Below are 27,467 nucleotides of genomic sequence, written 5' to 3'. Positions count from 1 at the left end.
GGGAATAATACTTATGAAGATAATAAGATGGACAGGCTTTTGCTTTCTAATGATTCCCCCGATTCCCCACATATTGCCATTCCCTCAAGATGCCATCTGGGAGCAACACTGCCTTCTCTTGGAAGAAAATTTTCATGTGTTAGAGTTTTTTGTTTGGTTTTTTGTTTGGTTTCTTTGGGGAGGGGGGAAGGTTGGTTGGGCTTTTTTGTTTTTTTTTTTTTTCATTTGTTTGGTTGTTAGGGTTTTTTGAGGTTTTGGTTTTTTGGGTGTTTTTTGTTTGGTTGGTTGTTGTTGTTGTTGCTTTGGGATTTTTGTATTTTACTTCTCCGATTCTGTTAAAAATAAAAATTTAAAATAATCTTTTTTCTATTCCGTTTCAAACCAAGACGTAGATTCTGCAGCCCAGAAATATATATATAAACCTGAACTTGTTCACAGTTTTCAGTGCTGTGTGCCTAAATACAGATTTAGGCACCTTGCTGTAGGCATGCAGTTTTCAAAAATTCAGCTCTTGTCAATAATGTAAAATCCTGTGGATTCTCTTCCTTCCACAAATTGGTATGTAGTATATTTAGAATTAACAGGGCCCGTTTTCTCTTTTGACTCAAGTATGTGGTGTAAGGTTAATGAAAATAAGATGGATATTTTATTTTGGGTCTTACATATAATATTATTAAATGTGCCCACCAGAAATGTAGGATAAAATATTTGCTCTGCTTGAAGATTATGTGATATTTGTATTCTAAGCCTCACCACAGTGGGTTTCTTTAAATAGAAGCTATACTTTACTCCTAAATTGCTTAAGGCAAAGGAAGCAGAGATGATGTTTTTATGAATGTTTAAATGCAAATGGAACTGAGAGTGAATGCTATGCTAGCTAACATCAAAGGCTCACCAAAGTCTCTGCATTAATGAGGCTCTTTGTTTCCTGGATCACAGATTACAACAGGTTTCCAACTCATTGCCAAGGCTTTATCTCCATTTGGGAGGGCTGTAAATCTCAGACGATTTTTTTCACATGCAAAACAAGAGGATCATCTGAAAGAAGAAGGAAAAAAAATCTTAAAGTAGCAAATATTTCATTCAAATGATTATTCCTCAAAGTGGCTGCATCTTATTTTATTTTTGGGATGTTTAAAAGAATGGAAATTTGCCAACGGAGTTTCCTATGGGGCAGTTTATTCATTTGGAGGAGAAAACTAAGCAGGAAAAAAGCAAACGGCATCCTTCCCATTTTCTTCAGCCCGGCATCAACTGTGCCCCAAAATCAGAACAATAATTCTATGTCATGCAAAATCAGCAATTAGCAGAAAGACAGATTTTGCTCCATTTAAATATATTCAAGTACTTTTCAAAGTGGCTCCAACTAGTTCTTCTCCTCCCCAAAAAATAATGAGATTATATCCCTAGTAATAATACCCTAATTAACAAGAGAAATAGGGACCAAGATTTTTAGCTTCCTATTCAAGGGCTGAATGTGACAATATGTTGTATATTGGGTCATAAAAAACAATTTACATGGCGTCATTACAGTCTGTAGCAAAGTCTCCAGGACCCAGGGCTATCTTGTGCAATCTTAATTAAGGAAAATAAATATCGGTGTGTTGTTTTAAGCTACTGGAGACATGCACAGGACCTGTCGTGTGTGATCAGAAGAGATGGGGAGTTTCCTTTTCCATGGGAACTGCTTAAAAATCCCTCCGACGCCGACACACAAGTGTCTAGTGCCTTCGAAATGGGCTGCGAAGATGGTAATTTCTTGTTTCCTGACCCTCGGGGCCAGGCAGGAAAACTAATAATTTTCTGCCACCCCACGTCACGTCTGTGCCGCGAAGGGGCCGAGGGCGCGGTGGCGGCAGCGCCGCCCGTGCGGGGCGTGCACGGAGGGTGGCCAGGGACACGCGTGTGGCACGGGTGTGTCAGCACACAGCTGGCAAGGGGCAGTGTGTGTGTGTGTGTGTGTGTGGGTGGGTACACTCATGTGCTGTGTGTGCCTGAGCCCAGGTATCCGTGCCCTGTTGTGTCAGTGTGTGTGTGAGTACACACGTGTGTGTGTGTGTGAGGGTACACACATGTGCTGTGTGTAACTGTGCTCAGGTATCCGTGCCCTGATGTGTGTCTGTATGTGTGTGTGTGTGTGTACACACATGTGCTGTGTGTGCCTGAGCTCAGATATCCGTGTCTGATGTGTCTGTGTCTGTCTGTGAGTACACACACACACGTGTCTGTGTGTGTCTGTGTGTGTCTGTGTGTGTCTGTGTGTGTCTGTGTGTGTCTGTGTGTGTGTGTGTGAGGGTACACACATGTGCTGTGTGTAACTGTGCTCAGGTATCCGTGCCCTGATGTGTGTCTGTATGTGTGTGTGTGTGTGTGTGTGTGTGTGTGTGTGTGTACACACGTGTGCTGTGTGTAACTGTGCTCAGGCATCCATGCCCTGATGTGTCTGTGTGTGTGTGTTCACATCTGTCTGTGCACAGACACAAGTGCTGGTGTTGCAGTGTGTGTTTGTACACACATCCCAACAAGTTTCAGTGCACACTTACACGTTCTGAGGCGTGTCTGTGTACACACATACATGTCCTGATGCCCTGCTGTGTACATGTGTGTCTGTTCATGCATGTCTGTGCACATATACACACCCTGATATCCTGCTGTGTACACATATGTGTCTGTTCATGCATGTCCCTCTGTGCACACACACAGGTGTTGATGTGTTCTCATGCGAGCTGTGTGCACACACGTGCACTGATGTGTCAGCAGTACCATGTCTGGCCTTCAGACCTCTACGTTTATCATGTGCTGCTGATCAGTGCTTGTAGATTCATAAATGCATGTGAGTGTGCAGATGTGTTTGTGTGTACAGATGCCTGTGTGTGCCAGATGTGTAGCTGTGTGTGCTGATGTGTGCAGTTACATGTTCTTTTTCATGTTACATGTTCTTTAGTGCTGGTGTATCTGGGGCTGTGTGTGGATCCCTCTGCCATGTGCTGCTGTGTGAGTGCTCGTGTGTGCCAGATGCGCAGCTGAGCGTGCTGTGTGTGTGCACAGGTGTGTGTGCAGCTGTACACACACCCCTGTAGGGACCTGTGTGGGCCGTGCAGACCCCAACACGTGCTGATGTGTGCACAAACGTAAGTGTGGATGTGTATGAGGTGTGTGCCTGCAGCTCTGTGTGTGAGGTAGCACTGACTGGTGCAGGTGCGTGTTCAGCCGTGGGCATGCAGGAGTGGCTGAACCACTGTGAGTGTGCCACGGTGAGTGTGCAGATGTGCGTGTGCAGGGATGTGGATGGGCACAGACGTGCACGGGCCGTGTGTGTGTGTGTTCAGATGTGCATTGTGCACACAGGTAGGCACAGGTGCGTGTGCAGATGTGCGGGCAGAGGTGCGTGTGTGTTACAGACGTGCACACACACACACCCGGGGCTGCACCAAGTCCCCGGTGCTGCCCACCCCGCACCCCCACAGCCCCCTCCGGGCCGGGAGGGGATCACCCCACCTCAGCGCAGTGCCGGGCTGGCTGCGCCTTTAACGCAGAGACTTGGCATGGCAGCGTGTTGTGTGCCAGCGAGCGTGCCCGTGTGTGTCCCCGTGTGCCCGCCCGCGTGTGCGCGCCTCTCTCTGTGTGTCTGTGTGTCTGTGTGTCCGTGTGTCCCTGTGTGCGCCCGCCCCCGGCCCCGCCCAGCGCTGCCAATCACCCGGCGGCCGCTTTGATGTCGCAGCGCTCGCCCGCCGCGCCGCCGCGCTCGCAGTCGGACCGGGCGCTCCGTGCTCCGCCAGCCGCCGGCGCCCGCTGCTCCAGCCAAACTTGCCGGGGCTCGGAGGGCGGGGGGGCGGCGGCGGCTCGGGGGGGCCCGTGGAGCCCGGCATCCCGCGACGCCTGCCCGCCCGCAGCCTGCCGAGCCCCCCGCGGGCCGCCCGAGCGGGGAGGGAACAGGGGGGAGGAAAGAAAAGAGTGACGAGGGAAAAGCAATTCTAGTTTTGTTTTGTTTTGTTTTTTTAAGGAGAGGTTTAAAGGGAATTTGGAAAGGGGGACCAAAATTAAAGGGGAAAAAAAACTTTAAAAGTTAAAGGAAAGGAGGAGAAAACTTTAAAGAGAAAAATTGAAGAGGGAGCTAGTTTTTATTTTTAATTTTTTTTTTAAGAGGAGGAAAAAAAATAATTGAGGGAGAGAAAAAAAAAATACTAATTGCGAAGGGCTTGATCCGGGAGAACAATACTCGCCGGGAAAGTTGCTGCGCGGCGGGGAGGGAGCGGCGGGAGGAAAATGCCGCAGCTGGGCAGCGGCGGCGGGGACGACCTGGGCGCCACGGACGAGATGCTGGCCTTCAAGGACGAGGGCGAGCAGGAGGAGAAGATCCCCGAGAACGCCTTCACCGAGCGCGACCTGGCCGACCTCAAGTCCTCGCTGGTGAACGAGTCGGAAGGCAGCGGCAGCCCGGCCGCGGCCGATGCCGAGGTGAGCCGGGCCGGAGCGGCCCCGCACGGCGGCCCCGCGCCCCCCGCCCCGCGCGGCCCCCGCCCCACGCCCCCGCGCTGCCCCCTCTCTCTCCTCCCCGTGCAGGCCCTCCGGCGAGTGCAGGATCCGCAGAGGGTGTACCAGGAGAAGCTCCCGGACCACATGGATGATGGTTAGTCACGGCAACCTCCGCGTGTTTCTCTGTGTCCCCCTCTCCCCATTCCCGGTTCCTGCTGGTTTTCCCCAGTGTGCCCCGTTTGGTGCTTGGTCCCCGGTTCCTCAGCCCATCGCCCTGACACCCCTGGGAGTGAGGGATGCTAGCCTGGTCAGCCCAGCCCCCAGGGGGAAAGGTACTCCTGACAGCACTGAGGCTCCCCAGTGTCCCCACTGTGGGAGTCTGCATCCATGGGGAACCCTGGCACTCCCCATCACCTTCTCTCAGGAATATAGGACAAAAAGATGCCCACAACATGCTGTAACCTCCTTGGGGACCCCTGACAGGTGGAGGAGTCACCTGTCATAAGACAAATTTTAACAGGGAACGTTGATTTCAGCAGGTATGAAACATCAGGACCCAGGGATGTATAAAGGATCTGCCTATTCTGGTTACCCTTTCCTGATGCTCTCAGATCCGTATCTGCCCAATGGATCTATGTCACCTCTGGTGAGTTCCTCCTCTCTGTATGGAGAAGTCTTGTGGCCTCTTTCACTGCTGAAGTATGTTGCAGGTATTGTGCAGGCGCCTACACATGCTTTTTGCCTGACAGATTGGAGCCCAGTTTCTGAACTGGCTGGACACTGTTCTGTCCAGGCCAAAAGGAAAAGCAGTGGGAATGGGGAGAGATGCTCGGCAGGAAGCGCCTGCTTCGCTCTGAGTTTGCTGGAGGAGCTGCTTTTCCAGTCTCCTCATCCTCTAGATTTGGCTTTACTCTTCCAGCAGTCAACTCCTAATATCTCATGGAAGAGTGTCCATTCCTTTTTCTGGGTCGTGGGCTTTGGAGGGAGCAGCTCCTGGTCTTTGTGGTTGTGTTCAGGGATATGTCCCGCAGTGAGCTTGTGTGTTAGGGCTCTGTTGTGGATGATGGCCCAGAAAATGGATCTTGTGCTTCTAAAATGGCAATAGAGGTTTGCAGGAAAAGGCTTTGTGCTGCTGGAGGACTATTCCCATCTTTCTCCTGGAAAGTTTTTCCTTCTCAGTTTAAATCAGCTTTAGTAATTCTGTATGTTCTCATGTTTCTAAGTTCTGCCATCTGAATGATTAAACTAAAGTCTTCTTTACAAAGGCTGTCTTTTTCTGCCACCATCTCGATCAGAACTTGAGAAAATAATGTCCTGACATTGCAGCTGACAGTCAGTGCTGGTGTCACTCCTGGGAGCCAGCACTGCTGTGTTTCTTTCAGACATTGTTCCCCATTAGCCGTCAGAAAGTGAGGACAGAACGTAATCTGGTTTATTTCAGTTTGAGGTTTTAACCTTTAAAGGGATAAAGTTTAAAAGAGTATGTAAACATGTCCTTAATTCTGGTCATTTGCTCACAAGAGGGGTAAGATGTCAAACTGGTGTTGTGGAAAATGGATGGATTGTGGAGTATCAAACTTAGAATTATTTGTGGAAATTGGTGCCGTACCCTCACGCCTGACCCAGCTGGCCTGGGTAGCAGGAGACAGGTCCCTGCATGAGCCTGCCTGGACCCCACACAGCTTTTCCTAGGAGATTCACTTTTCCTGGCTGCAGACTGCTGGAACTTTGCTGAATTTTGCACAGCTCAAGGATCTATCCCTAAATTTTTAAGTCTTCCTTCAGTTTACAGCAAGAAAAGATGTGTTTGCAGGGCAGGGCACGCTTATGTTGTTGTAACCCAAATAAGCATTTCTTCTGGTGCTTCCCACTTTATCCAGGTACCAGGTGTCCCCCTCATTCCCCAAAATATTAAGCTCTTCTCTTCCTGATAAACTTTAAATGTTTTTAAATTTGTCTTATGTAAACACACTTAATTTGCTCTCTGAGATAGAATTTGGGTAAGTCCAGAGTTCCATCAGTCCAGCATCTTTTTGCTATGGTGGGATATTTCTTTTAATCTTAAACTCTTCCTAGATGGGTAGCAAAGTGCAATAGCCTATTTATCAGCAGCTAGGCTATAGAGTAGCTTGTGGTTTAGGAATCACCTTTTCCCTTGATAACAGAATAAAATCCGAGCGGTTGCTGTCAGAGCCGCCGACAGGAGCAAATGAACTGGAAGGGGAGAAGATACAAGTAGCAGAGAAGGAATGATCCCATCCCCTTGAGGGCCATCAAAATCATCCAGTGCCTCAAACACCTTCCTTTAGGCCAGTTTGGATCCTGCCATGGTTTATGAAGAGCTGATTTGATGTTTTCAGTTAAGAACCTGGCAGATGGGAAGATTTCTTCTTCATGAAGAAGGCTGGTCTTGCGTTTTTTCAACTTACTTCAATAACTATTTCAATATATTACTCTGGGCAATTTTGTCTTACATTTCTATTGACTGGGCAAAGATTATCATGGTAAATTATGGATTGCTCTCATATAGATTTATTGCTGCTGTGTACATTATATAAAGTGTGGGCTATAATCTGGTGGCTGCTTCCAATAATCGAGGAGGTCAGATCTGTGACCGAAGATTGCAGATACTTAACCATCCATAAAAGTGTGTTTAATTAACACTTTAGCACGAGTCAGGGAGGAGGGTTGTATGAGTGAATAGGATTAGGTATCACAATCATGCATGCACTTGATAGTGGAGATTGTATTTTGGTTAATGAGGCTTCCTGGAAACAGTTGTTTGCAAGTAGGATTAATTTTAGAATCTTAAAAAAAAAATCAATTAAAAAATTAAACCAGGAGTACTTTGGCAAACTGTCAGGGCTTTACACTGAAAACAGTAATTTACCTGATTGAAAACAGAGTCTAACTCCCTGAAATATACAGAGCAGCTGGCTCTGAGGCTGGGCTGAACCCCTGCCCTGCAACGCTCTGTAAAACCACATTTTTCTCGGTGGGCTCCCCACGAGCCCTGTGGGGGAGCTGTGAGTGGCTCTGGACTGGCTCCAGCGCCTGCCTGGCTGGGTGTGTTGCTACCAGCACTAGCGGGGTGCTGCTCTCCTCTCTCCTGTTTTCTCTCTGATTTTGTCAGCAGCACCACTTTTGCTTTGTTTCCCTCTAGGTGTTTGTTGCCACTAACTGTTACGCTGCTCACCCGAGCATCCTGCCCAGGTCCCCACATCTCCCAGCCAAAATTGCCTCTTTTTACCAAAACACACTCAGCCACGTTATTGACATGCTCTGAAGATGCTGGGGAGCTGCCCTCAGCTCGGCTGATGGAGGGCCAGCAGCACAGGGGTGGCAGGAGCTGCCCGCAGCAGGGTGGCCCTCCTGAGCTGAAGGTGGCACATGCCAGTGTGGGATGATTCAGCTGGAGAGCTGCTGGTTTGGGCAGGCACAGCTTTCCTGGACCGGCAGTGGAGCTGTTGCTGGGGGCGTGGGCAGGGTGAAGGTGCTTTGGAGCTGAGGACAAGGCAGAGGGCTGAGCGCAGGGTCCCTTGTTCGGGGAGCTGCCGGGCTGGGGAGGGCACACACAGTCCAGGGTGTTTAAGAGCATCTTGGCACAGCCTGTGTGTGCATCTGAAATCCTCTGCAAGGCCCCAGGAGAGCCATCTCTCACCTGGCTCTCAGGTGTTGTGTGTGTGGTCGTTCAAGGCTCCACTTCATCCCATCTTGTGCAAGGTCCTGCTTTTCCAGAGTGAAATATAGAATACTTACGGGTTAAAAAATCTACAAAAAACTTCCAAAGAATATGAACAAGCTGAGGAACTGTTTTTCTAAATTAAATATAAAATCATAAAACTATATCCTTTTTTAAATAGTACAAATGACTTTAAATCAAATTAAGGTACATCCTTAGTAAGAACAGCAGCCTTTTAGGTGGTTACAAACATTAGAGGTCAGACATGGTCAAACATGTTAACACTTTGATCAGATTAAAATATTTTTCTTGCTACAGTTGTATAATTGAGTTTAGACCTGAGGGGGTTTTCTGAACATTGTTATATCTTGTACTATGTGGTAGTTAAATGGTAAAAGGAGCTCTTGTAAGTTCCTTTAAGTTCTTTTCGTAAATAGGTTTATAAAATAGGGGAATGAGCCATGCTGCCCTGTATATAGGGCACGAGGTCTCCCTGCTCCCATTGATGGGAGAGATTTCAGGGGAGCTCCTCACATTTTCTGTGTACTTCAGATGTGTGTGGTGAGTGTGTGAGGAGTGTAAAGGCAGGATGAATATATTCTGTATGTAAAGCTGAGGCACTGGACTTTCTGTCTGTGTGAGAAACAGAAGGTCAAGAGCATATTTTTCTTTGGAAAACAGACACTACCTCATTTTCTTAATTACTAAGTTGTCAAACCAGAGCTTACAAGGGAGTAGAAGAGTGGGGGTACCTCCTCAAGCCCTGCACAGCTGAAGTCCCCAAATAAGACAGCAGAGCTCACAATAATGTGGCTTTTCAGAGCCTGGTCCCTGTGGTCTGCTGGGCTCCTTGGGCTTGTTCAGAGGGTATGAAATGTCCCCTTGGGCAGGGCAAGATCAAAGTGCAGTTACTGCTGGCCTGGGGCCACAGGGCCCAAATGTCTAACACGAGGTCAGAAAAGCATGGAGCTGCAGTCTGGGGCTGCTCTTCACTGGACAGAAGCTGAGCAGCAGCAGCTGAGGCTCAGGACACGGCTGCTTCTGCTGCATCCCCTCCCCAGGGCTGCTCCATCCCTCTGCAGGGGGACACTGTGGCCCCCACAGCAGCTGGCGGAAGGAAATCTGCAGCTCAGCTGTTCCTCTGCCTCTCTGTCCTGACTTGCACTGTCAGGGCAATAGTTTAGTGTTGCTTTTTCCTGTGTTGGGTTCTGATCTTGATGAAACCAGTGGGAAAGCTCCCCGGAGTCTCCGTGCGATGGGGGTTTGTCGCTGGGAGAGGGCGGCTGCATCCCCCTCCAGATGTGGTGTGTGGAGGGAGGGAGGCAGGCAGCTGGGAGCCAACAGGAGCTCTGTGTGTTCCCAGCAGTGCCTGCTGCTCTAGGAGAGCAGCATCCCAGCCAGGCTCCCTGGCAGCAGGGCTCACACCTCTCCAGGAGGGTTCCCTGTCCCCGGGAATTGTTACATTCCCGGCACACAGAGTTAGGAGTGCAGTGCTGCTGATGGACCTCCTGGCAGACAGACAGATGAATGATTTGTTCCCTCCTGACCAAAGCAAATCCACTTCTTTCAGCTCTTCTACCTAGCTTGAAATAAGACAATATTGAAAATAATGTTTTGTGTTAAAGCACAGTTTTGGATACGTGGATGTACCAAGGCACAGGGCTTACGAGGTCATTTATTGCATGTCTGATTCAGTCTTGGTTTCCCCCAAGGAAAATTCTTGTGTTAATTTCTGAGTTCATATCACACCCTCAATTTTGAAGCAGAACTTCCCTTTGAAATAAATTAGAGAGTTCTGCTTAAGAAGCAGCGACATGATACAGCACTGGATGTGTGTGGTCTAATAAACCTTATTTTTAAAATTGTTTGGAATGAAAAAAAGAGAAAGCAAAATGTCACAGGGAAACAAAAGCAAGTTTTATGTAAATCTGTGCATGTGAATAAGTGTGCACGTGATCCAGACAGTTCAACAATATCTGGTCTCCCACTGGGATTCCTTCACAGGCTACCCTGGAACTGACTTCCCAGGCATGGGATGCTTTGTTGGCAGGGAGTTGCTATGAGATATGTATGGTAAATTCCTGCAAATTTCTAACCATTGCTGTGTGTGAAATTTTATGGGCTTGCCTGGTTGAGAATCTGAGGAGAAAAGCAAAAACTTAACATCAACTCAAGTTCCCGAAGCTCATCCATGTTAATGATTAGTGGTTTTGAAATTTTAGCTGTGAAGAACAAAGTGATTTGGGTTTGAGTGGCACATGGCATGTCCGAGATGAAAAGTGCAGAGCTGGTCTGGTACCCAAAGCTGTAACTGGGAGAAGGGGGAGCAGGAGGAGCTCTGCAATGTGCTCACCCATGTGTTGCCTCACAGCTTGTGGTCCCTCTCATGCCATGACTCCATTGGCACCATTAAATTCCTGCACTGGGGTAAAACCCTGGCTGATCCATGCAGTGGGGTGTGCTGGCATTGGCTCTGCCAGGTCCCCAGGCCAGTAGCACAGCGTGTGTTCCTGTGACTAAACAGCCCTTGCTGGCTCGAGGGGTGACTCCCCTGCCCATTGTCAGAGATCTTCTGCACAGGGCCAGATCCTAATCACAGGCTGAACCCTCCCTATCTGCAGCTGATCTGCAAGGGAAGCAGGATTTTGGGATATGGGCTGGTGTGAGCTGCACACCTAAGATGGCAATCTGGTGTGGACTGTGTCTGTGTCTGTGTGTACATGGTGTGGTGGCTACGGGCAGAGCAGAGCCTCCTGCTGAGAAACATCAACACTCCTGAGGAAGCATTTACAGCGTGCCATTAACTTCACATCTGCAGTTCTTTATCTGCCTTTTGGCCATGATTCATCAAGACCAAATTTAGTCTTTGTTTCCTATGGCTTGGCCTTTGAGCCCCCTTGCCAGTTCACCACAGAGCAGGTGAGGAAGGACCTGAGCACTTGTGAACATCGTTCCTCTCTCAGGGAGGCTGTGCTGGGCAGAGAGGGTTTGGGTGAGCCATAGTCAGACACGTGCTGCTCTTCACTTACTGAAATCTCCTGCACCATGTGTAAGCCACAATTTCCTCAACAAATCCTCAAGGATTGTCTTCCCCTGTCTGTTCCATTGATTTGAACTGAGACTAGGTGCCAAAACTCTTTTTGAAGGCATGGCCACTGTGGAAGCTTCTCTTTATCCCACCCCTCTGATGCTTTGGCCACAGCTGCTGCAGCTGCCTTTCCTGTTTGCCACTCATTTCATACAAACATGAAATGGTTTGAGTTGGAATGGACTTTAGGGATGATCACATTCCAAGCCCCCGCCATGGGCAGGGATACCAGCCACTGTTCCAGGTTGCTCAGGGTCCTTGGTTTTCCATGCCTTTGCCATTCCACGTCACTGCTCAGGGAGCCAGGAGAGGGCTTATGTCAGCATCTCTGCCAGCCTGATGTACACATGCTCTTACCTCATCATTTACCAGGGGTGGGTGGAGGGCACAGCAGTAGGAGAGTAGGTACAAGTTGCTTCCTGAACTCTTTGCAGAGCCACTGCAGCAGGGAAAGCTTCTCAGCCTGATCAAACCCCAGGCTGGTGCCAAGCAGGGATGTGTGACTCCCCCCTCTAGGCTCTTTCATTGCTGTACTTTGAATCTCTCTATAAAAAAAAAAAAGGCTATAACAAGATACTTGCTCATTAGTCTCTGTGTCTGGAGGATGAAACAAAGGTTTGGTAGGCAAACAGGTGACTCAGAGGGTTGGATACAGGATACAGAGCTGTTCACTTCCTAGTTTCCAGTTTTAATCCAGCTGAATCAGTAAAGACCAGGTGCCTGTTCTGTTTGCTGGCGTGTCCAGTGGTCTGTCTGAGAGGGCACAGCTCTGTCCAGGCCCCAGGCAATGTGTGTGTTTCATAGGGTGAATGTCCAGAGAACCTGCAAAGTCTGGACCAAGCCCTCTGTGAACATCATCCAAGGTCTTGTTCTCACCATAAGACTGCCAGTTCAGCACATGCTGGTGGCTCACAAACCCACTGCCTGTTTCATAGAGAAAGGGTTTGCAGCACCATGTGCCTCTAAGCCTTGGTTACAGTAGGATTTTCTTGGTGGGTTATCTTGGACAAGGAGCTCTTGCCTTTACACCTCCTTACAGAGCAACTTAGCACTGCTCTGTCACTGGTTTTTGTCTTTGAATCTTTATAATTTAGGATCATAAAGTCATTAGTGCTGGAGAAACCCTCTAAGATCATTGAGTCCAGTCTTTAACCCAGCACTGACAAGGCTACCACTAAAGCATGTCCCCAAGTACCACATCTACACATCTTCTAAATCTCTTCAGGCACAGTGGCTCCACAACTTCCCAGAACAGCCTATGCCAGGGCTTTTCAGCTTCTGCAGTGAAGAAATTTTCCCTGCATTCCAATCTGAACGTCCCCCTGGTGCAACTTGAGGCCATTGCCTCGTCCTGTTGCCTCTTACTTGGGAGGAAAGACTGAAGCCCCTCCACAGCTGGCTGTACCCTCCTTTCAGGTAGTTTTATACAGCAAGGAGCTCCCCCCTGAGCACCCTTTTCTCCAGGCTGAGCCCCCCCATGTCCCTCAGCTGTTCCTCATCAGGTTTGTGCTCCAGGCCCTTCATCTGCTCCATTGCCTTTCTCTGGACATGCTGCTTATGACCATTCCCAGTGAAGAACTCTTCCACCACCACCCCTCTGTGCAGTGCTTCATAGAGAAAGTAGGACGCTTGGTCAGTAAAAGGGTTAGCAGAACCTGATAAAATCAGCTGTCCCCACCCAGAGTATCCTGCTGGCTGGAGGTGCTGGGCAGGAGGTCACCAGAGTGGCTTTAAACCACTGCTCCTCTCCCGTTCACCACCTCTGTGCTAAACACAGCTCAGCTGCCACGAGAGGAATCTGCTTCATTGTGTTTCACGGGGTCCCAAAATTAGTATTTTGTGAAAGAAAACAATAAACTCAACAATGCTGTGGTAAGTTTTTGAAACCAAAGTAAAACTGGATACTAGAATCTAGAGCACTTTTCCCCTCTGGTTATAACAACTTTGCATTTGATTAAATGATAGGCAAAAAAAAAAGTCTCAACAGTATCTCCTTTGTTCCGTTGAAAAATCTGGAACTGTAATACACAAAGTACACGTCTGCCTTGAGGAGCTACATAGTAATCACAGACTGACCAAAATAAGACTTCTTTTTGTTTTTTTTAAAGTGATTCAGCTTGTCTGCTCTAAGTTGTATTTATTTTCTGCTGTAGTTTTGCTCTGAGGAGTAGTGTACATGAGCATAAACTGAGGTGCTGCTCTGATGGGACCCACACTAAAGTAAAATGCGAAATTCCAAGGTTATAATGTGTGTTTGGCTGGGTGCAAGGGGACTGTGATTATAAAGGCACTTGGGAAAAGACTTTTTGAGTCACCAGGAAGACGCTCTTTGCAGCAAAATGCTCAGAAAGGATCAGAAATGAGGAATTTTTATTCTGATGTTGAGGATATGGCACTGCAGAGATTGCATTCATGTTTAGGAAATAAACCATTGTAAGATCTACCACATGAAAATTTGTTGTTCTTAGCATGGAGAGGCTGATGAGGTGATTCTCCTTACGTGCTGCTGCCCTGGAATTGGTGGTGTGGGAGTCAGGATAGTGAGGAGGAGTTGCTGCCTTTAGATTCTAAGTGGGAGACATAGCACAACCCCTGACACCACCAAACCCCAGGTTAAAAATTGGCCTTTGAGCTCTGGCTTCTTGCTATAACTTATGGACTGGCACTGTCAGATTTGGAATCTCACCATCCAAAAAAATATATGGATTTAGAAATACAAGTGATTTTTTGCAAGATTGCATCATGCTGTGCTGAGTATTCCTTGGAGTGCTTAGATAAATTAAATAAATAGATACATTAAGTATGCATAATAACCCAAAATTGAAACCAGAAGTAATAACATAAAATAAGAAATAAAATTTTAGAAAAATTAAATAAACGTCCAGACCTTTTTGTTTGACTTTCTCTGATACAAAGCAATTTCTCCAGGACTGTACACCATATGAAACATATTATAAATGCTCTTGTAAAATCCACATCATTATACCACATGAAAGGCTAGGTCCTAAAAATAGCCATTTCGAGAGGATGCAGGCTAGTAGCAATTTCGGTGATCATGAAATAGTTGTGTTGACATCTCTATGCGTGTACACCCACAGAAAGCTTTGACTTTTGAATATTAGCTACATTTGTGCTTTATGGAATTTTACATCTCATCCCATGGATAGTCCTTTACCCAGCAGCATTCATTTCTGATCTTATTCCCATTTTTCTAACCCTGATTTTATTGAGAAAATGGGTACATCATTACTCTTTTCTTTTCTTTTTAGATTTTATGTGAAACTCTTTCCTTGCTATCAGTTTGACAGTGGTTGGCAATATCAGTTTTATTTCCCTGTCTCCCAGAAGGGAAATATATGTTTTCTTTCCTTCAACAGACACACACATCCTTGGTATTTTGGGGAACTAACTGTTAAAATGTAAACCTAGAGCATTAGATAATAACACAAGAAGCTGCCACATCTATACAGCCTTTGTATCTGGTGCACTCAAAAGAAAGTAAATGAAATCTGCAGTAATTACACAGTAATGTATCCACAACAAAAAATTTCTTCCTTGTCCCAGTGATCAGAACTTGGCTTTTGTTCTGGAATATGAAAGGCTGCAGCCTCCTGCCTTCGGTGTGCTCGCAGCAAAGCCCTGGCTGGGATCAGCTGCCGTAGCTCTGGGACAGACAACAGAGTCCTGCCAGCTGATATCGCTCGAGATCTTTTTGAAGAGCTCATCAGATTTGGTTTTATTGCTGTTGTGTTTCGGTTTGAGCTTGTTATTTGTTTGAAAGCATTACTATAGGGATCGTTTTCTGAAAAACATCGGAATCTTCAGCCTGATCTCTTGTTTGCATTTTTCTTTTATAAGAAATATGACGGTGCTGGGGATGCACACCTTCACTTGAGGGTTCCTAAAGTCTGTGGTTTAAGCCTGTCCTGGATTTTAAGTGTGTGGCCCTTCTAAAACCACTTGGAAACAGTCTATATCCTCAAAATAAATTTGCTTCTGGAACTGGAGCAGAATCTGTGGAGATGGCAAGTGAAATAACAGGGTGTTGAAGAAAATGACATTGCTTCTGAAGTAGTTGGCATGAAAATCATGAAGTCTGAAGTTTCATTCAAATCAGATGTAGCTCTGGTTGTTGTGGGGCAGGACAAGAATTTGCCCAGCAATGCAGCTCCAAGGGATTTACAGGGAGGTGTGCAGTTGTTCCAGGTTGTTTTAACTGCAGGGCAGCTCTTGTCCCTTGTCCTGGGTGGGGGTCCTGTTCCAAGGCTTGCCAGTTTTTACCTTGGTCAGTTGATTTCTTGCAGGCTGTTGACAATTCTGAAGAATCAAATGCTGTGAAATTACATTAAGGAAGTGGGTTTGTTGTTGCTAATTTAGCTCCCTAGAACAGCTGGACTAGGGGACATGGCAACACCTTGACAAGACAATAGTTTTATAGTGTAAATGACTTAATTTCTATCTGAAATCATCAGTAATTGAAGGATCTCTTCCCAACTGAGGGCTGAGAAATTTTGGCTCCTTTTGGCATCCTGCTATTTACAATGCAACAGACAGCGGTGTTTAGAAAAAGCAAAAAAGTTTTAATGCTTCTGGCTTGAAGCTGGTGTCATGCTTAAGCCCTTTTCTCTTTTCCATAATTAATTGGGTGTCTGAAAATGCGATTATATCTGGCAACGTCAGTTTTTTACTGTTTTGGTGAGCTCAGGTTTTTCTGCTAGGAGCAGAATTCAGGTAAAGGCACCAAATGTTCCTGGCTGGGACTTCTGACAGTGTTTGAATGCAAGTACAGAAAATTTAATTTCTTGACTCAAGAGTACAGAAAATTACCTGATATGTTAGTGCCAATTGTTTGGCTATTGATATTTACTGGAACTAGTATATAACTACATGCATGTAGTTACATACATGCAAAATAGAATGTTTTCAAATTGCAATACGCTGTTTGTACAGATCTAGCACATGGATCTTCTTATAAATGCATAGTGATGGATGAGGCAGGCTGCAGTGAATCCCTGAAAGATCAGCTCCCATATCCAAAAGCATCACTCTTCATCCAAATTTCCTGCTGAAAGCAGTGGTGAATGCCTGGCTGTGCGGTGGGCGCGTTGCTGTTTCCGTGGGCAGGAGCTGCTCGTTTGATATGGGAGCCGAGTGATCCTCTTACCAGAGAGCACCAGGTGCTGTGGCAGACGGTGTAAATAGCCAAATAAACAGACATGAGTAGCACCAGTTGTTTATGTGTTAACACAGGATGTTCTCAAAATCAGGTAAGAAGTGAGGCATGTTACCAAGTTTTATAGCAGAGGAACCGGATAGTCTTGTAACTGCCGTGCACGGCCATGGCAGAGGAAGCAGGGTTTTATCCCAAGCTCCCAGTCCCACAGGAGCTTGTTTTTCTGTGACTCAGTTTCCCCCAGGAGTATTAGGAGCTTTATCATTTCATGTGCAAGCGATGCTTGGAGAGCACGGCAATGTCGATACTGAAACAAAATATAAAATCTCACACAGGCTGCTGCAAGAGGGGATGTTTCAGAAGTGATCAGAGAAGAGCTAGCCTCAAAGAGTAAGCTGTGCTGCTTATTAGATCACTTACTTCAATATATTAAACAAATTGCAATTTCATAGTCTTTTAGGAGGTTGCAGGTGGCCCTAAGACCACAACTCCTTCAAGGCATGAGGCATCTTGCTTTAAAAACAAATGACCTTCTCAGGCTACATGATAATTTCACAGAGTGGCATTAGCTGGATTGCAACAATGATGGCATGGTCCAACACATTGTCTGAAATACACATGACACACAAATCCTCATTATTAAACCAGGAACAAATGTGATTTATTTACCCACTTGTAATATGGTGATGAGAACAACCTCCAGGATCACACAGCGTAGCTTTTGGACACATGTACCAAACCTCTGAATGCATAATTCAAATTCTTTGTCATGAAGAATCAGTCTATTTATCTTGGAACCTTTTTTACTTAAACAGTAATCTCTAGGAAATCATTTAACAGTAGTTTGCTGCCAGTTTGTCAGTTAATGGCTTGAGGCAAAATCTGAAGCAGATGAAAACTTTTCCAGCGATGCTGCTGTCACACGGGGTGCAGAAAGGTTTATAGCAGAAAGCAAGAGAGGAGGCGGACAGATGAGTTCAGTCCAGCTTTTACAATCATGAGGAAACTCAGCACAACAGGGCAAAGACAGCTTTTGCAAGCACATCATGTGTAGAATGTGAATGCCATCAATTGCACCCATGACAGCTTCTAAGCTGAAATTTTCCTTACTGGATGCTCCAGGTGTGAGTGTGGGGAGGCCAAAACCACGTGTGTTTGTGGTGGCTAGGGCTCTGTCTCGCTTCTTTGCATCCCAGGCATTTCTGCATCTCTGTATCCTGGGTATCTCTGTGTCTCTGCATCCTGAATATGTGTCCTGGACGTCTTTGCATTCTGGGCATCTCTGCATCTCACCACCCTGGGCATCTGCATCTCTGCATCCCGGTATCTCCACATCCTTAGGCATCCCCCCATCCCAGGTGCGGAGGCAGCCAGGCAGGAGAGCCGGGGCACAGCCCCCCCTGCTCAGCTGGGGTGCTGCAGGGTGTCTGCCAGGGCAGCAGAGTCCTCCAGCTCTCAGATGTTATCTCTTCTCTCTAAAAGTCTAGCAGCGAGTTTCAGTTAGGTAATGAGTTATCTGATTTCCCTTTAATCTGGGCAGCATCACTCCAGCGCGATAACCTCGAATCGCTGTTTATCTCACGCTCAGTGCTGCAGGAGGAAAATTGGCAAGAATAGGGGAAAATTCACTGGAAAAGGAGCTCAGAAAAGTTGCCCTGGTCTGCACCAAATTCCTCCTTTTTGCAGCAGGTGCGGGTGAGAAATAACTGCCCCGAGTCGAAATTCTCCCAAGAGGCCGCAAAATCCAGCTGAAGTCGATGCCACTTCCCTGCAGCATTATCTCCCACTCAGTGCTGTCTGCCCACAGAGGATGGTAGGGTGTAGGAACTGGCAGGGGATTAATGGCAGCCTGGTTCATAAAAAACTCCGCTGCCAGAAGGACGTGGGACCCAGACAGAAGTAAAGAGGGGCTGGTTCTCTCTGCAGATGCCCCCAAGTGCTATTTGTCTGAGAGCAGATTTTCCCACAGATCTTTGGCCTTCATATTATTTGAAGAACCCCCTCTGCAGCTGCAATCCTTCCCTCCCCCGAGGGAAAAACAGGGTGGTAACTTTGTGAACTGAATGGTGTGGAGGTTTAGGAGTACTGCCATGGGAGGGGAAGATTTGGCTCATTAGCGTGGAACATTGTGTTGCCAGGAACAGAGTTTTGGGGCAGAACTAATAACATGGAAGCAGATGCAGTCAGCTTTTATTAAACTGGTTTGTAGATGACTTTAAATAGGCAACAGTTGTATCTGGGGCTTTCCTTGTAAGAGGCAGAATGGCAGACCCCAGCAGAAGCAGAATCTGGCTTAGATGCTGGATAAAAAGCACACAGGAGCTAACCTAATTTCTCAATGTTAGGAAATATTTCTCCCAAGTATATATTTTTAAAGAAAAAAAAAGGCACAACTGAAGACTTTGTGAATGTGTTATAATTTTTGAACTTTTAGAGCCCGCACGTCTCACTTTGAGGAAGGAGCAAGCAGCTGTAGAACCGCAGCGTTCATAGTCTGAGGGACCCAGCTGATCTCACCTCTGCTTTTTCCTGATACACCATCTCCTCTAGGCCATGGACTCCCAAGTTGCACTCAGTTACCCCATCTGAACATACATTAACTGCTTGACAGTGGCAGGCATGGATAAATTAATTTCCAAGCACTTCTCCCTTGAACCACCCTTTCCGTAGCACCAATTAACTCCACAGCGCTAATCAGCATCAGCGATGGTCGGGTGCCATTTCCTGACACATGGCATTCCACGGCCACCAGTAACCATGGGCTGAACTCACTCTGTAATTGCCTTACCCAAGTACTCAGGTTGAAATGTCCGTCAGCCAAATACAAAGTGCCCATCCCAGCCAGCTCCCAGATCTGAGAGAGACCCGTGTTGTGTCTGAGGAGTCACCACAAAGACCACCCATCCTCGGGCAGAGCCACCAATGACAATTGCTGTGTGTCCTCTCAGTGTCCTCCTGATCCTTCCCCACCTCTCTGCAGCCCGGACTCACTGCCTGGCTTTCATGGGGGTGTTGGCAATGGTCGGTGCCCATCAGTGCAGCCAACCCTACAGATCTCTGCAGAGGGGCCTGTTGGAGTTCTGACATCTCCATAGATGTCTGTCAGCTCCTCCTATGCCAACTTTAGCCACCATTTCATGGAGCAAAGAGAACCTTCCAGAAATCCTTGCCCTGCTCCATGCACCCAAGAGCAGCCTAGCACACCCACCATGTCTTCCTCGCTGTGCTCCGCGCAGCCTCGTCATCCATCCCAGTGTGGTTGAATAAAACAAGAATCCATTTGGGTGCTGTACTCCATCCTGCCTTGGTTGTGCAATAATTTTTTTTCTCAGGCAGTTCCTAATCTAGAGATTTTCTGGGATCTGTGCATGGCATTAAGGGAAGTCTCCTCATCACCTCAGGTTCTGTCTTTCGGTACCAAGTGTTTAAGACATAATTCCAGGCGTCCAGGGCTTGCTTTCTCTTTGTGTCTCCTTTGCTGTTGCTTTCATTTGCTAACATGTTGAACTTCAAAGTCTATTCTTTCTCATTCCTAATTTTTATGGAAAAAATGGTCTGAACCCCATTTGCATTTCCTCCCTGAGGATACTGGCAATCCTTAATCCTATATATTAAAGAATCTCAGTTTTCCCAGCAGCCCTTTATTCTGGGACTACTCTTCCACTCTGTTTTCTCCTTGAAATGCTCTCCTGTGGTTCAAAATTGCTCTTCACGGTGCCCCTGACCACTGTCACTTGCTGTTATGAGCTATTTGCACGGATGTTTGATCACTTTTTAAGCCCTTTTCCCTTCCCATCCTGTCCCTTGCAGGTAATTTGTGAAGGTTTCATGCCCATGGCAGTAGATGTCTGTTTGCTCTCAGAGGTTGCAGCATGGGCCGTGTGCTCTGCAACTGGCAATATCCAGGACCTGCTGGAATAACTATTTAAAAAGCCAAGAGATAGCAGGATGAAAGTAAATGGGGCACTATTTTATTCAGGCTGATTTTAATTTCACACTGATGGTCTCCATATTTCGGTTGAGTCCCAGTGACCAACGGCATTTACCTGCTCGAGAGGCAATTGCCATCTGTGCTTCCTGTGCTGGGATGCAGGAGGGGACAGGGACCCTCTGTCTCTCAGTCCCTTGTCCTTCTTCCTGCTTCCAGACAGGACCACAGCAATTCCCTGTGTTCCCCAGCTGCTGGGAGCTGTGGGAAGTAGGTAGAGCACCGACTGCGCTGGCCGTGCAGATCCAGGGATTTAGATCACGCAAACCCAGTGTTCTCTGCTACAAGCCATTCTCAGCGATGTGCTCGGTAATTAACATGTTCATAAACACTTTGTAATCTTGTGATCATGGCTTGCAGATTAGCTCTTTTGCCAGCTTTGCGATTTCTTTGCCAGTTTTAGTTTTAATTGCAAATCCATTACTGCCAGCTCCCTTGCATATTGTAGCAATAGGCAAATTAAAACACTTGGACACAGTTGGGCGGGTTTCAGTTAAGAAATTAATTGTTACTGCCAACCAGTGCTTTTTAATGTGAGGGTGGCATTTGAGTTTGTTTTTGAGGGCATAATCTCCAAGACTTTCTTTTTTCCCTTCTCCTCCCCCCTCCCCAGACTGCGTTGCCCTGTCGAGCAGCTCCCCAGATGGCATGAAGCAAATGCCTGCCTCTTTGATCTCCTAGTCAAGAAATTTGGAAGTCGTTCTGAATTTATGAGAATCCTGTCTGAAATAAATCTGTCTGTGCACAGGGCCACACTAAGGCAACCTGGAGCTGCAGGCAGGGCTCACCTGAACCTCCCGGGGAAGCACAGGATTACATCCCACAGGAGCATCGTGTGATGCTGTAGCGATAAAGAGAAACTTCATGCATATTGTTGAACATGAAAAAGTCTAGACAATCTACAATTTACCAGTCGGGGTAATTGGCTAAAGGCTTAATCCACCCTGATAATCCAGTAATGGTATTGTTGGCAGGACATTGATGTAAATATCACTCAGCAGTGCTGGCAGCCGCTGTCTCCTGTGATTGCTGCCATTCCCAATTCCTTTTCCACAGTTGTTAAGGCTGATTTTCAGAGTTCTGCAAACTTCTTGTCTTTTACAAAAACTGTCTGGGCTCTGTGGTTATTTTTCACTCCCTTGGTTGAATAAGTAACATTTTTCACCAGGCTAGAATTTTCACAGACACATTCCTCAACATCTTTGTTCCTTGATGTTCTTTTTTCCCTCGTGTATTTCTCCCATGTCTATCTCCAGCCTCCTGCTGTCACACTGTTTGCCATTGCCCTTCAACACAAACAACATCTGGTCCTGCAGTGGACCTGTGCCAACACTGCAAGCCACCTACCACCTGTGTGTCACCACCAAACCTGGTGGCATTCACTGGGACTTTGGTGGCATCACTCTGCACAAGCCCTGACATGCCACCAGCGTGGCTGGGGCTGCAGGCACTGGTGGGGCACTGTGGAGGTCATTGAGCAGGGTTCTAGAAATCCCTATTTTGCAGGGGTGTTTTTAATGCATTTCTGTGTGCCCCACGGGGACAAAGAAGGGGATTGTACCACCACAGATGCAGGGAAGGATGGACAGACTAGTCCAGCCTCCAAACATGAGTGTTCCACCACTGCAGTGCTTGTCCCCACATGCTGCCTCCCATGGCCTGTTGATGTGTTAGAGCATGGCTGGGCTTAAATCTTGGTTTAATTGTGCATGAAGCCAGTGTCTAAAAACGCCTGTCCCATTCTTGTTACTTTGTTCTCTTTAGCTCATTCCCTCCATTTGCCCTGGTAAACATGGTTGTTTTCAGCTGCCTTTATAGCTGAAGCCTGCACAGTACCAAGCACAAATGGAACCTGCCTGATTGGAGTCAGAATCCCAGAATGACGGTATGGTTTGGGTCAGAAAGGACCTTAAAGACCTTCTCATTCCATCCTCCTGGCCATGGGGAGGGTTGGCACCCAAGAGATGAAGTTGCTCAGGGCCCCATCCAACTGCTCTGTACAACTCCTTTGCCTTCAGAGAGATTGGGGTTGTGTTATGGGCTGGAGCTCAGCAGAGGATTCCCTGATGATCGAAGCAGAACCACCCCAGGAATTCCTTATCTGCAGCAATGTTGACTTCATGCTGCCAGCTGAAGTATTAAAAACCCTATATATAATAATATATACACTTATTTTCATCACTGACCCAGCTGAGATGGCTGTGAATCCTTGACACCATTCTTAAGGAGGCCTGTAATGGTTTTTTGAACATTACTTTTTTTTTTTTCTGCTCAGAAAACAATAGAAGCAGCACAGTTCCGCTGCAAACAAAACCTGAACATGCTCTAACTTACATGTGAAATATCAAAGAGTCCTTATTCAGTACACATCACCGCCCTTCCGTTTCACAGCAAACACCTTGTCACAGCCCAGAGACCTTGGGAAAACTATATATAGTGTATTGGGGCGAATGTCACCCTGGTAATTATCCCATAGCTCTGGCTCCACAATGTTGTGGCTAACAAATCCAACTTTAATTGTTGGTGATCTCTATCGGAGCAGACATCGGGTTTGAGTTCACTCGGTACGGAGTCAGGAGGAATAAACACAAACCTACAGTAAGATCAAAGCAGCAGAGAGGTGCACATGTGCTAATAATAATAGCTTATGAAAGCTCATATTTTCCTTCAACAACATCCTGTCATTTATGTATCAGCTTTGAAAAGGGTAAAAAAAAAAAATTCAGTGTAATTTACTTCGGCAAAAAAATAGATAAGGCAGATATTTGATTGCAGCGGCTCGTGTGTGGTTTGCTGTGAGGATTGTAAATTCATCGCGTCCTCCAGTGCATGTGTGAGGGGAAGGTGCAGAGGCTGAGCTGGCTGTGACCAAAGCACCATCATTATCTGATTTTTACATACAGCTGGTGACAATGTGATGCAGAAGGGAGGATGAGGTAAACAGTCTCAAAGCCGGGTAACCGCATCCACACCTGGTGCACCTCGATAAAATGTCTGTAAACAGTCTGGATGGAGTGAGGTTACAGCGGGGCTGAGGACAGCTAACGGCTCCAGGAGATGCAGGGACAGGTACACCGAGGTTTGGGGATGGTGTTTTGGTTGGGGTGGAATTGCCCAGGGGATTAAAATGGGGATTTTGCCCTTTCATGGCCGTAGGCAGCTTTGCAGGTCGGCTTTCCCGGCAGTGTGTGGGACAAGCAGAGTGTGGCAGGGTGACTGTACCCAGAGGCTCTCACTGAGCGGGGTCAGGCAGCCGTGATTTCACCTCCACACAGAGTGACCCACTTGGGAAGGTCAGCCCTCAAAACTGGGCACTCCGCTGACCATTTCCTCTGTCCTCTTACATCAAATTTGTGCTTATCAGCTTTTTTAATCTAGCACAGTGGCTTATGCTTCCGTCGAGGGTTTGTCTTGCCTGGCACTGAGGTGCCTGGTGAGCCTGTGGGGGCTGGGGCCCAGGGAGCTGCAGAAGCAGAGCTGTGGTGGGTGATGTGAAGGGTGATGAAGGGTGCTGTGCCTGTTGGGAAGGAGTCCTAGGGTGTTGTGAGTCTGTCTTTCACATTGCACGCTGTGGTTGTTGACGCTCGGTTATGCCTGTAGTTCTCTCTGCAAGCAGGAAAGGGTTTGGGGTTTCGGTGAGGGGAGGAAGGCTGACAGTAGAAGGTGACAAAATGTCCCACTGAGTACCCAAGATGGGCTGGCTGAGGAAAGAGAAAGTTGTTTAGAAAGAGAACCAAGGAGAAGAGCACAAACCGGAGCAGGTACAGGGACAGTCACACTTCCTTCTGTTTCTGCACAGGCTCTGTGAGCAGAGGGTGACAATGGCCATGGGGTGACAGTAGCAGAGGGCAGTCCTTGCACTGGGAAGGTGTTTTTCAAGGCTGTAAAGCTGAGCCAGAGTCTGCAGCAGCTGACTCGCAGCAAACAGGGACTCGTTAAGAAACTGGAACAAATAATAATGATCCATATGTTTAATGCAGCTGAAAGGCGAACTTCAAAGATTCTGTTATCCTAAAAAAGCCCAAGTATAGAGGGGAATGTACTTGATCACGGCTTGGAAGTTTTGATGGTAGCGTTGTAAGTAGGTCAGCAAACGGTAATATTTAAATTAACTCCTCTTTCTGGCAACTAGATGGGAATGTAGGTCTGGAAATGGGTAAATGTAGATTCCCTTCCCAGCTCTGCCACTTTGACAAGTCACTTCATCTCCTCATGCCTAAGGGAAAAATACACCTTTGGGCTCTGCCCAGTAATCATCAGCCAAATGCTTCCCCACCTATCTATAGGGCTTTAGAATATGTGATTGAAAAGTGCAAAGTGTTATTAACATTGAATTAATGTCTGCCATTACAATATGTAATGGAGTATTTCTGCACACACCCCATTTCCTCCTGCTCGAATGTTTTGTCAGACAAGTCCAAGTGTTTACCAGCTTTATAGCTGGCCTAAAAAGAGCCAGCCAGAGCTGGAGCTGCTGGTCCCTGGTGGAGCTGCTGGGCTTGTTTGATGGCAGGAGAGCTGGGGTGCACAAAGTGGCAGCAGAGCTGTCAGCACACAGCCATGGTCCCCGTTTGTGGCAGCAGGGTTGGGGTGGCCGGGGTGCCCCCTCAGCAGCCAGCCCATGGCTGCAGACACCTCTCCTGTGACACCTGCGCACTGTGGCACTGCACCAGGAGGCCAGGCTCCCCTTGCCATGGGGTGCATGGTGGGGTGCAAATGCACACTTCCTGCCAGGGATGGAGAGGGCCAGGCTGGTCTGAAAATGGGGAATGTGCTACTGGAGCACCTCAGTTCTCTTTTCTAGGAGCTGAGAGCTGCAGCCCTCCCACAGCCTGCACCTCCTCAACTGATGGCAGCATTTGCATTTACTTGGGCAGCGCTGATTGCTTTAATTTCTGCCTCCTCTAAATATATTGATTTTCTCTGTGCAAATAACAGCTGCATGTTTATTGACCCACAGCTGTATTTAAGGATTCCCACCCCTGGAAATGTTCGAGATCATGTTGGATGGGGCTTGAAGGAATCTTGTCTTGTGGAAGGTGTCCCTGCCCATGTCAGGAGGGTTTGAGCAAGAGTTTTTAAGGTCCCTCCCGACCCAAACCATTCTATGATTCTATGATAGCAACCCAGATCTTTCAGAGCATCATTACTCCTTTTTGGTCATCTTCTCATCCCATCAGACAGACCTTCCCTGCCTGCCTTGGGTTTGCCCACCACTGTGCACAACCCTGCCTTCTTTCTCATCATCATGCCCTGCACAAACATTTCCCTTCTTTTCTAAAATATAGCAGCACATGGTGTGGGTTACTGTCTAGACTGCATCACTTGAACCAAATGTATTCACTAATATGATATATTACTAGAGCTCTCTAAAAGTAACAAACAAAGTACATTTCTTTGTTCACTCTTTAATTGTTAGTTCATTAGCTCGCTTGCTGATTCATAAAATATGAAAAGCTCCAATAGGGTATCTAGTCACTAGTGCAAATTAGCTAGTTTCTAATGTACATAAATAAATTATAACCCTGCATTTACAATTTGCCTTTGCTATAAGGGCTGTGCAGAAATGCTTTATCTCTGCACACAAAATGACAAGTAAAGGCAGAAGCTGGGAGTGCTGTATCCTACACTTGCAGAACACGCTAGCAGCAAAAATTATCTCTTTGCTGGTGGGTAATTTGTTTTCTTTAGCTCTGAAGGTGGAATATGACAATGTTGGGTAGCTGCCTTTGTAGCTAGGGCTGGATGTTCAGCTGGTGAGTTGGCAGGGCCATGCTCTGTGTGCTGTCAGCAGCTGGGAAAGCCCTGAAGCTTTTGTTTTCCTGGGGCTCTGCGTTTTCCTCTGGTTTGTCTGATCCACTGTTGTGCTCTCTCTCCAGCAGCAGTTCTTCCTACTTTTTGGCTATTCTTGTTGCTTATGAACTATTCCCAAAAAGCAGCCATGTCCTCAGATTCCTAGGAAACTTCCATGTATTGTGTACCCATGTGCAAGACTCCCAGAGGGTGTAAGATCATCTTAGGGAGGTTTTTTCTATGGATTGTTGTGATAGGGAGTGTAATTCTTGAATAAAGATCAGAGATAGAATTCTTCACTCCTTTCATGACCATGATCAGTGTGCTTATGACTAAATGAATCATTCTCAAAAAGTTGTGTAGGTTTCTAGATAAAATTCTGCAGGCAGCTGTTTAATACCTGCATATTACATTGGTTTAATCCCTTCTCAGTTCTGTAATTCTCTTAAATAAGGAGTGCAGGCTATCAGAGTCCAAAAGAGAGAGTACCAAAGTCACAGGATCACAGAATGGTTTGGGCTGGAAGGGACCTTAAAGCACATCTCACTCTAACCTCCTGCCATGGCAGGGACACCTTCCTCCAGACCAGGCTGCTCCAAACCCCATCCAACCCATCCAAACTTCCAGGGAAGGGGCATCCACAGCATCCCTGGGCAGCCTGTACCAGTGCCAAACAGCACAGCAAACTTATTAATTATTAAAAACTCGTGTCTCATCTGATTTGTATGGATACCAAGGATTTATGGCCATAAATGCTTTGTTTTGCTAAATTCATGGTTACTGCCTCTTCCATGGGCAGCGTTCCCAAAGCCTTTGCTGGGTGTTAGGCTTGGACCTGCAGATGCTCACGTAGGGAAATGATTTCACATATATGGATGGTCTTGTCAAAACCAGCCTAACAATTGGTGCATAAAATTATTTGTATATATTTGTATTTGCAAGTGTTGGATTTATACATGCAAGATCAAGGACTTAATTTGTAAATTTTTTTGTTTTGCTACATGAAAGCTTTGCTGACTGCGTACCCAGAGGTCTCTGCTGCATAAATCCTTTTGAATTTCAATAAAAAGCTCTTGTATGCCTTTCTTGAGCAGACCTAGGTACTTAAAAATTTTCAAATTGATTATAAACTGAAGGATATTTCATTAGGTCATCTCACTGTAGGATGCCACATTTCCAATGATGTGTCACCAGCAATCAAGGCCCAAAAATGTCTGGTTTTGACAGAAAGAAATACACATTTTTTTTCTCAGCCTCTTTGAATGGC

At 46.8% G+C, this 27,467-nt stretch overlaps 1 protein-coding gene across 6 annotated transcripts in view; it reads left to right on the top strand.

Annotated features, from left to right (window-relative positions):
* The first annotated feature begins 3,963 nt into the window (after positions 1–3,963).
* TCF7 (transcription factor 7) overlaps positions 3,964–27,467 on the top strand; it is a 70,733-nt gene continuing 47,229 nt past the window's right edge. For 2 of the 6 annotated variants that reach the window (XM_064725009.1, XM_064725008.1), the window contains exons 1-3: positions 3,964–4,458; positions 4,564–4,630; positions 5,013–5,122. In XM_064725009.1, the coding sequence (XP_064581079.1) occupies positions 4,267–4,458; positions 4,564–4,630; positions 5,013–5,122 (369 nt within the window). In that variant the 5' untranslated portion in view covers positions 3,964–4,266. The remainder of the gene's footprint in view (positions 4,459–4,563; positions 4,631–5,012; positions 5,123–27,467) is intronic. The other 4 variants (XM_064725004.1, XM_064725005.1, XM_064725007.1 and 1 more) reach the window with 4 other exon arrangements.

Source organism: Zonotrichia leucophrys, chromosome 13, assembly GCF_028769735.1.
Source record: "Zonotrichia leucophrys gambelii isolate GWCS_2022_RI chromosome 13, RI_Zleu_2.0, whole genome shotgun sequence".
Classification (NCBI taxonomy): Eukaryota; Metazoa; Chordata; class Aves; order Passeriformes; family Passerellidae; genus Zonotrichia; species Zonotrichia leucophrys.
Note: the sequence above shows the minus strand (reverse complement) of the source record. Positions and strands in the feature narration are given on the sequence as shown.